At 37.0% G+C, this 10,666-nt stretch overlaps 1 protein-coding gene across 1 annotated transcript in view; it reads left to right on the forward strand.

Moving 5' to 3' along the window:
• Window positions 1–9,820, forward strand: part of ATAD1 (ATPase family AAA domain containing 1) — a 38,699-nt gene extending 28,879 nt beyond the window's left edge. The window contains exons 8-10 of the mRNA XM_024563449.4: window positions 1,711–1,761; window positions 5,999–6,132; window positions 8,185–9,820. Of these exons, the coding sequence (XP_024419217.3) occupies window positions 1,711–1,761; window positions 5,999–6,132; window positions 8,185–8,305 (306 nt within the window). The 3' untranslated portion in view covers window positions 8,306–9,820. The remainder of the gene's footprint in view (window positions 1–1,710; window positions 1,762–5,998; window positions 6,133–8,184) is intronic.
• The last annotated feature ends 846 nt before the right edge of the window (window positions 9,821–10,666 follow it).

A 10,666-nucleotide genomic window follows, 5' to 3' on the forward strand; every position in this document is an offset into this window, starting at 1 on the left:
AATCTACCTGAAAGTTCAGTGAAGACAAATTTTTTAACTTGATGTAGGAGACTATACAACTTATTTTTTGTGACTAACACTTATTGAGCATTAATATTTATCAGACCCCAGTGAGGTTCTGGTGACTGGAACATGGTCCCTGTCCTCAGAAAACTCCGTGTTGCAGAGTAGTCAGACACGTGCATAAGTAACGTGAAATGTATTTTGCAAAGGTGTGTTTGAAGAACTGTGAGAATTTGAGAGGATGATGAAAACTAATAATTCTGTCGGAGGAGTTTATCAAATGTACAAAATCCAACTGGGTTTTGAAGGATGGCAGGAAATTAATAGGAAGCGAGGCAAGGAAAGGCTTTCCTGCCCAAATGAATAAGGCAAGAAGGTGTGGAAGTTCACGATTAGCTGTGATTCTGCGGTCGTTCAGTTAGGACGTCAAGGAAAATAGACGACGAGACTGAACAGGTAGACCTCTGCCAGATTTAGATGAACTTGGTATGCTTCACACGAGAGTTTTGACTTGGTCTTGTTCACTAGACATCAGGACATTATCGTGGAAAATTAGTTTACCTCCGTTGTTCAAAGACCACGAGTTCGCTGATAGAACCCTGGCCTCTAGCCCAGCGGACAGCAAGGTAGAATACAGCAGTGTGGAGCGCGGGGCGCACAGCCGGGAAAGTGAACTCCACTGACGGTTAGGGTTAATATTGTGACTTACCAAGACGAATTGTAAAAGATTTAACAGATCTGTTACAATCTGCACACTGTTGATGTAGAAACTGGGATTTTGTCACCCTCTTTTCATTTCGTTTTTAGAGAAGATGGTATTTTTTTAATTGCATAACTGTATGACGTCAAACTGTATGATTAACCTTCCCTTAAAACTCTCTCCAAGTTAAATGTTTATTTTTAAATAAGTAGTTTTTGGTGATCACCTAATATACCCAATTCACCTTCATGCTTAACACACTTAAGTTACAGAAACAGTGGAGTTTGATTTTGTTTTTCAGTTCATTTGATTTGATATTCATTGTAATTGGCTCTGTTTTTTCAGTGGTTGTGGGAACAGGGATGACTTCAGCCGTAATGATTCTTAAAAGCATTTGTATTTACTGTATGTAACATATTCTATAACAGCGTTTATTCTCTGGTACAGTCTGAAGCATCATTGCTGGGCAGCATACAAGCATATGAACAAATGTACATCAACACTAAATAAAAATTCACTCGTGTATATTAGTGAACATGGAAGTTACATGTTAAAGTGGAGGAACAGAAGGGGCATTGTTGCCATCTCTTCAATTACTGGTAAAAATTTTACGGCAGTGGTGTTTTCAGAAGTTTCCTAAATGAAGGAGAGGAGATTTGTAGAGCGGTAGAGGAATGACATTGGTAGTCATAGGTATTTGCCCACTCACTAAAGACACAGTGAAGGGCATGTCACCTCCCAGACAGTTGTGCCAGGCGCTGGGGATTCAGAATAAGAAGATAACAGTTGAGGAGGACAGCCCCACGTAATTACAGCAGAGACTGGAATCTAGGCCTCACCCTCGTCACTAGTTCCTGTGACCTCTGTCAGGGCTGCTGTCATTTCCTACAGCGATCGACAGTTCACTGGGAAGGAAGAAACATTAGGAAACCTAGTTGATCCTTATTTATTTATTTATTTATTTATTTATTTTAAAAAAAGCTAACTGGAAATTATCCTGGTTTTAGGCTCTGAAACAAAGAGAAGCAATCCTGAAACTCATCTTGAAAAATGAAAATGTAAGTAGAAAATTATAATTTTTTCCCATCCTATAAATGCCATGTTTATGTTCATTAAATCATTTTAGAAATGAAAAAAAAAGTTGAGAATAATGGAACTTTGAACTTAAATCATAAAACTCTTGGCTGGCCATGTAACTTAGTAACTATGGTATACTTGAACTAATTAAAGATAATCTGCTCTTTAAAAAGCCATGTGTTTTCATATCTACAGATTAAAATCCTCTGACATTTTTCAGACTGTTTTCCAATTATGTAAGATGTTTATTTTTGTACATAAGTGTGAGGGTTTTGTTTTTTATTTAATTACAATATTTTTGAAGTTGGAATTTAGATTTTAAAAGATGCGGTAATGAAAATCTTCAGTAGTTTGTATTTTAGGTTTTTAAACAGATTTAAAACCTTTTTCTCATTTGGAAATTAAAAATAATGCCAAAAATCTGGTGCAATCATTTTGAGAATGTCAATCAAATGCTGTGTGTAAAGTGCTTATCGGACCATGTAAGCACGCAGCCAGTGGTAGGTAATATAGAACAACTGCACACGGGGCTACTCTTTCCAGCTGTCTTAGAAGTTTGTTAGCTTATTCCCACATTGCTCCCAGTATTCAAAACCTTTTCTGATTTGGGAATTCCCTTCACAGTTGCCTATAGAAAACAATTCTCATTACTTCGTGGTTTAATAGCTGTTATCTTTTTAAATTTTTTTAAAAAAATCCTCATCCAAGGATATATGCTTATTGATTTGAGAGAGAGAGAGAGAGAGAGAGAGACATCAATGTGAGAGAGAAACATCCATCATTTGCTTCCCACATGCCCTCGACTGGGGACAGAACCCCCAACCTACACGTGTGCCCTGATCGGGTATTGAACCTGCAACTTTTTGGTGCACAGGACGATGCTCCAACCATCTGAGCAACCGGCCAGGGCTAGGATCTGTTGCGTTAGGGGATTCTCTCAGAGTGTTTGCTGTGTGCCAAGCACTGTGGTGAGATAGTGACCCTTGAACAACACGAGTTTGAGCAGTGGGGGTCCACTCTTATGTGGATTTTAAAAAAATAATTATATATAATGCTGTAAATGTATTTTGTCTCCCTTATGATTTTCTTAATAACATTTTCTGTTCTCTAGCTGGCTTTATTATTCTTACGTATGTAATACAGATGACATACGAAATGTATGTCACTGAACTGTTCATGTTATTGGTAAGGCTTCTGGTCAACAGTAGGCTATTAGTAGTTAAGTTTTGGGGAGTCAGAAGTTACGTGTGGATTTTTGACTACTGACAGGATGGAGGCTGCTGCCCTTTAAGCCCCCATGTTGTCCAGGGGTCAGCTGTACCTTGTTTTATTTAATGCTCAATTCATAGAAGGAGTCCATACTAGTACTATTTTTCAGTTGAGGAAAGTGAAACCCACATAAGTTACATGAGAATATAAGTTGCCCAGGCTCACATAGCAAAGCAGTGGTGGAGTCTTTCTCTTTACCATTACAGTTTGCTACCTGCTGGTTAGTCTTGCTTCCCCTGTGACTGGAGTCTTCTCCTTTTTCTTCTTTACTCATCCTTGTTTTGTTCATCTTTGTAACTTGATCACTGTCGTGCATGACATTTGTGAGTGGTTAGAACATAGGGGGCCCAAGAAGAGGCTTCACAGCATAGGGTGAAAGTAGTGATCGTTGTAGGGAGGAGCGCTACTTTGTAACATCTCAGGGCATAACTTGGAAGATCTTTCTCAGTAGTTTTTTTAATTTATGAAAGATTTGAAACATATACACAAGTAACCTTGTATCCACCACCTGGATTTAACAGGTAATCTTAACTTATTTTGCTTTGCATCCCTCTGATCACCATCATTGGTGGTCCACTGCCCTGAAGTTGGTAGTGTGTTAGTTCCAGTGATGGGTGTGGGTAGATACATGAATTCATGTGTGGGTGTAGATTATTTTTACTTGTTCACTATTACAAACGGTAGGGAAATTAGATCACTGTATGTGTCTGATTTCAAATGTATGCTTGTAAGGAGAATTCCTCAGACACAAAAAAGTATAAATTATAATTGAAAGAGAAAGAAAAATGTGAAAGGACAGGGTACCAGGAAAACAGTTGCAACCTTATAACCAACAAAATCCAAATTATACAAAATTACAGTGATCAGTTTGTCAAGTTTTATTCGTACATTATTACATTACAGGTGCTAACTCTGTAACTGTCCCTAGGGAACTTGCCGTCTGCTGTATCAGTATATGAAACATGAGTTTAGAATCTCCCAGTGTTTTTGTGGACTTGTTCATTTCTCTGTGGAATTATGTTAATTTTGCTGTGCATGTTTTGAGACCATGTTATTAGATGTTTACCAGTGCAGAATTGTTATATTTTGCTGATGAATTATTTTTTATCATTATGTAATGATTTCCAAATTACGCATTTTGAGTAAAAAAACAAAATCTGTTGAGCAGATGTACACAGAACTACATTAGCTTTCTTTTTGTTAATACTTGCCTTGCATATCATTTTCCAGTCTTCTACTTTCAGCTTTGGCCTTTTTCCTTTCAAATGTAACACTAAGCCGGTTCTCTTCTACCTTTTGACAGGATGTGACTATTATAACCCTCAAAGAGCTGCATTTTGTTTTTTATACAGTATAATCTTGTCTTCACCAGCCTGGTTTAGTCTGTTTGCATTTGTGATTGCTCATAAATTTCGATTCATTCCTCCTTATTTTAGTGCTTTCTCCGTATAATGCTTTGCTTTGCTTTCTCTCCATATTTACCCCTACACTGTGTTCTTTAGTGTTGCTCTTATATTCTTTCTTCCTCCACTGGTTTGGAAGTTACACATTCTCTTTGGTTGGTACCCTTAAAACTTAGTGTACCCTTAAATTGTTTTGACATATATGTATACTTAAAGTCCAAGTTAATAATGGATTTGCCCTCTTTCCAATAATTTTAAGACTTCAGAATGCCTTGATGTACGTGTCCCCTGTTTATTACATTTTCTTACTGTCTAGCATTTTAGTTCTGTATGGTTTCTCTACCCCAAATTATTATTAATACTGTTTATATAGTATAGCTTATTTAGATTTATCTATATTTTACTATTTTCTTTGCTTATCATTACTCTGTGTCTCTCACACCTCCCTTCTGAATTCACCTTTCTTTTTCATCGAAGACTTTGATTTCTCTTTATTGAACCCCGCCTGTAGGAATCAGAATATTGTCATGTGAGGTCACAGTTACAGAGCTGACAACAGAGCCCATGCCCTCTCACCTCCAAGTCCCTAGTCCTTGTGTAAAGTTGCTCTTCTTTCTGAGTTAGCGGGTCTTCCACAAAAACAAATGGGAATTTAGTAACTAATAGAGGTGGCATTTCAGATCAATGGGGGAAAGTAAACATTGGGACAAATGGTTAGCTACGTGGCGTGGCGGGGAATGTGGCTGGGCCTCTACTATATTGTGTTCAAATCCTACATCTGGCAATGGGGTGACCTTGGACAATTTATTTAACCTTTTCAGGTCTCACTGTCTCTGAAAATGAACATGAGAATAATTAACTGACAGGATTCAATGAGAATAATACATGTAAAGTGAATGATAACAATAATTTAATAGATGGTGATTATTATAAGTACTTTCTTGCCTTTTTTCTCTTCATCTACATATAAGTTTGGTATGATTATATTATCCCAAGTCTATTATGTTCCCAGTACAATCACTTAATTGGCTTGACTGTATAAGCTTAGGTTAGAGAGCAAGACTCTGAGTGCTGAATTAATATTGAGGTAGTAGAATGCCAAAGCGTTACAGTTAAAGTGGATGTTAGAGTATTTCAATGGAATATGGTTTTGTAAATGGGCTTGGGACTTAAATGATGCAGGCTATTTGCCAAGTGTTTTGAATATATTACAGAAAAGTGTTAACTCGGGATCTTCCTAGAGTTACTGAAATGAATCTAACATTGTTTGAATGTATCTTCACTATCACTCCATTATATATATATATATATCCTGAGATTACTTCACTCTTTGATCATAATAACAATTAGTAAAAATGAGATTTCAAATTTTAAGCTTTTTGGTTATAAAAACTTATAGAAACTGAAAATACTCTTTAATGATTGTTCTTCCATGCTGTTCCAGTGTGCTTAGCATTCTTTTATTCTAAGAAGAGTGTTTGGATATATCCTTTGCAGTGTATTTTATGCTTGCTTTTTAAGTGTGTTTTTTACATGTTTGTTGAAGGTGGACAGGCACGTGGACCTGCTAGAAGTTGCCCAGGAAACTGATGGGTTTTCAGGAAGTGACCTGAAAGAGATGTGTCGAGATGCTGCCCTGCTCTGTGTCAGGGAGTATGTTAATTCTACATCAGAAGAAAGGTACGTGTATACAGAGTTGATCTCTAATATTTATCATATCCTTTTAGAGCTTTTAGGTTAGTTTCTTTTATTTTGCTTTACAATACCAACTCTGCTTCTGGAATAAAAGGTAAATTTGAATTAACAATCTCCCCAACTTTATTGTCCTTTTTAAAAGGTGAGTTCTGAAAATGATTTTGGAGGGAGGGGTCTTGAGGGGTGTCTAGAATGAAGAGGTAGAAACGAAAGCTAAATTTCCACTGAAAATCCATGGACTCAGTCACAGAAAGCTGACAGAAACTTAGGTTTGCCCGTCTCTGCTGGGAAAACAGGTTCTCTAGTATTCCTGGATTGCTTTGCATATTGCATTCCTAAGTTTCATTTCTTATGGAAATGAGTGCCTTGTCTTCCAGAAATGTTACATGTAAGTGGGTGGGCCTGGCTACAGACTAGACTTCAACTTGTTAATGATAATATATTTACTAAACAAAGAAGCCATTTGTCAATGCAGCAAATTTCACTTGAAACCAGTTTCAAAGTATGATGAACTTGAGAAACCAATTTTGTACCAACCTTATTCCAGCAAAGATACTACTGAACTGGAATAACTCAGCCCTGATAAACCTTGTTCCTTAAGGAAGTTTTCCAGGAAGCTACTTGTCCTGAGCCAGTCTGACATTGCTTTCTAAACCCCTGTTCAAAGCATCAACCTTCTTAATGAAGAACTGCTGTGACTCTGGCAAGCTAGTGTACTTTGGGAGCTTGTGTTGAATGAGTTCTCCATCTCTTGCCCTTCTGTTTCTCAGTCTCCCTTCCTCATCCACCTGTGGCTTTCACTCCAAGTGACTTGGATTTACCTGTTACATTCTTGTGTTTAATTACAGTGTATTGCCACAGAAAAAAGCTTCTCCTGGTATAGAAAGGTTTGCGTGAAAACTACCCTTCTAGCCGTAGCTAGGCACGCGCTAGTTCTGTGCCTTTCTTTAGTGCTCCTTCGAGCCCCTCGTGCAGAGGGCGACTTCGCTTACTGATCCAACTTCTCTGGCGCTGAAGTCGGGAATACTTCTGACCTCTGGAGCCAGTCTGTCTGTCGAAGGTCTTTATTCCTGTAAATGAGATTCATAGGGGAACAGCAGCAGAACAACTTATGTATAAACTTTGCTTAAGTAAAATTATGTTAATAGTAAAAGTCTGTTTTTCTGCTGTCATCAAAGCCCTGAGAATTTTATCCAGGGTCCCGCACACATAATGCCCCTTTTTTATTACGAAATCTTTCATTATAAAATCATAAGTATGTAATTCTGTAACAACAATATCACACTCAAGCACACCATATGACATTTTAGGTGAAATGTTCAAATTAAAACTAAATTATTACACCCATGTTATTACTCTGCCAACCACACTCAAGCAGGCCTTACTGCTGCTGGACCCTGTATTTCAGTGTGAACAATCTGGCCAATAGACTTGGGTTATCATAACTATATCCCCAAATATTTTTTCCTTAGTGTCTATAAATTACAAAGGAGACATTATATACTGTGCTTCATTTTTTTTTAGTACTATTATTGAAGGGGGGAGGACTTTAGATTAGTTGGTTTTTATCAATAGTAAAGAATTTTCAGTTTGTCAAAAGCTAAACATATATATGAATATCCAAGTCGGAAAGCTGCTTTTTAATTCCAGTTTTCATGGGAATAACCTTTGACTCCTTCACTGGAGTTAATGTGTCCACTTGGACAAACGGACACACCTTTGTGTAACATTTTCACCACATGGTTCTGTCCTGCCCTTAGAGCCTTAGTGGGAGGTGGGGGATTTTTGTTACTACAGTTGTGGTGTTTACAGCAGCCACTGCAGCTTCCTGCCTCTTAGCAGTCTCTGCTTTTTAAAAACCTGAGATTTGTGTGTGCATAGGTAACTCCTGAAAGAGTCCATGTGAAGCTTTTAATTGTGGTGGTCTTTGGGGTCTGAAATGGGAAAGAGATTTTTAGTTTTTAATCATGGTAAAATATTTTAGGGAGATGTGTTCTAAAGTTATTTGAATGTTTGGTGGTTTTGTTTGCATTTTAGCCATGATGAAGATGAAATCCGGCCTGTGCAACAACAGGACCTGCATCGGGCAATTGAAAAGATGAAGAAATCAAAGGATGCAGCATTTCAGAATGTTTTAACACATGTTTGTTTGGATTAAGAGTAAAGGTCTTTTGTGCAGGTCTGGGGTCGGTGTGCCCTGTTATCATTAGTGGAAACAGAACGGAAGCGGGAGTATTCTTTGAACAGTGAGGGAGTGGAATGACACTGGTTTTATACTCTGAATTCTAAGTTATTGAGACATAGCTGTTATATAAATGGTATTACCACTTGTCAGAAATCATGAGGAGGAACAATTTAATCCAGCCTGAGTGTAGGTGCTTGTGTTTGACCTTTTTAGCCATACGTTGCAGCCTTATAGCATCTAAGCTGGTCTTAAAGTAACAGTTCATATATTGAGTCATTAGTGAGAAATGGGGATGTGGTTAAGTGCTGCTTTCTAGATACGTGGGAGTGTGTGTGTGTGTGTATTAAATGTATATATTCGCACATTTTATATTGACATTCTGTAGATATGTTTGAATACAGAAACTTTTTTTTACCCCAACTACTGAATCAAAAAGTACCAAATACCATATAGCAAAAATAAGATTGAATGTTGTATCTAAAAGGTACAGTGATTCAGCCACTTTCAGTTGTCACTTGTTTCAGCTTTTTTTTTTTTTTTTAAAGTGAGTGTTTCTCTGCTGTTGAGCAGCTGGAGTCCGCCACATCTGAATGTTTAGATGCGGCTCAGCGATTTTGGTTGTCGGGGTGAAAACGTGGAGTGGTGTTCAGGCAGTTGCATGGTCCACACTGGTTTTGCCTGTCTGCGGGCGAGCACACTGAGTAGAGACGTTTTTACACTGGTAGACATCAAGGTGATTGAAAGCCCCCAGAAGAATGACTTTGAAACTCCTCAGTGCCATACATGTAACTTTTCCTTTCTTCATTTAATGTAACATAGTTCTGTTGTAACCATGGTTTTTTAATGTTATTTTAAAATTATATGTTCTTTATTTATGGTCAAATATAATTTGGTCATCAAAAATAAAATGGTAATTTAAAACAACTAGCTGTTATTAAATGTGCTAAAAAATACTCATTTTGTAACTGAAATTTTAAACGTTTTCTCAGCCTATTATAAACTGCGCCCCAGTGAGTACAGATACACACAGAAGAAGCCCCAGAGTGTGCCTGTAGTCACCGATGCCGTGTGCACCAGAATTCTGCCCCAGGCCCTTAATCACACAGCCTGGGGGACATGGCACACTGTGAGATTCCGGCGCGTGCTGAGTCATCAGAAAGAGTAAATTGTGCTTTATATATTTTCGTTTTTATTGCATTTCTTTGAAAACTCTCAATCTCTACTTGAGTTATTAGATTAATGTCTTTGATAGTAAGTCTCTCACTAGAACCCTATTGAATAGTTTGCTCTTCAGTTGTGCTTTGAGTGGCGGGTGGGGTAGAGGTGGTGGGAGAGCACTCTGGATAAGAAAAATCAAGTTTTGAAAAATTGTGAAGATGACTGAAAAATTGAATGCAAAACACAAGATACCAAAAAAATACGGTCTCCATTTTTAATAATTATACTATTATTTTATAAATGTGTAATAAAGAGGTCCCTGTTAATTGATTTTTCTCTACTTACGCCTTGTCTTTGTCAGTTATGTAAAATGTTCTGGGGTGGTTTTGGTTTCCAGAACCTGCCCTCAGACTGTTTTTATCTTGCTGTGTAGCTTTCACACTATAACAAACATACTAGTATTTAATCATTATTTTTGTTTTGGTATGAATTTCAGTAATCACTAATTTTAATCTGATGACATATCGATCAAAAATAAGAGGTGATATATTCCTTCCCATATCTTTTCTTTTTAGTTTCTCTTACATTCAGAATATCCAATAGTAGTAGTTATTAAATTTATCATGGTTTTAATCATCAAATGAAGTTAGAGAAATACACTACTAATCCCAGCAATTATGATTCATCTAGGCAACTTAATAATGCCTTGAAGTAATTGAGGAAACTTTTATTATTATTATTATTATTATTATTATTATTATTTTGCTAACAGTTTCTGGGTGAGAATGTGCACCTTCCCTAGGTGATTGACGTTGGGAAAGGCCTTATTTATGTATTTATTTTTACTACAATATTTTTGGGTGCATTATTATGAGTTTCAGATGTACATAGTTATTCAATATTTATATATCTTACGATTGATCCCTATAAATCTAATAACTGTCTTTCACTGTACAAGTTACTACTACAGGCTGTATTCCCTTCTGTTGTGTATCACATTCTTGTAACTTACTTATTTTATAACTGGAAGTTTGTATGTCTTATTCCCCTCCATCTTCCCCTCCACCCCCGCAATCATTTTGTTTTCTATCTCTATGAATCTGTGTCTGTTTTGTTTTTTAGATTCTGCATATAAGTGAAATAGTAGAGTTTTTACCTTGCCTTATTTCAACTTAG

The sequence above is a fragment of the Desmodus rotundus genome, chromosome 4, assembly GCF_022682495.2.
Source record: "Desmodus rotundus isolate HL8 chromosome 4, HLdesRot8A.1, whole genome shotgun sequence".
Lineage (NCBI taxonomy): Eukaryota > Metazoa > Chordata > Mammalia > Chiroptera > Phyllostomidae > Desmodus > Desmodus rotundus.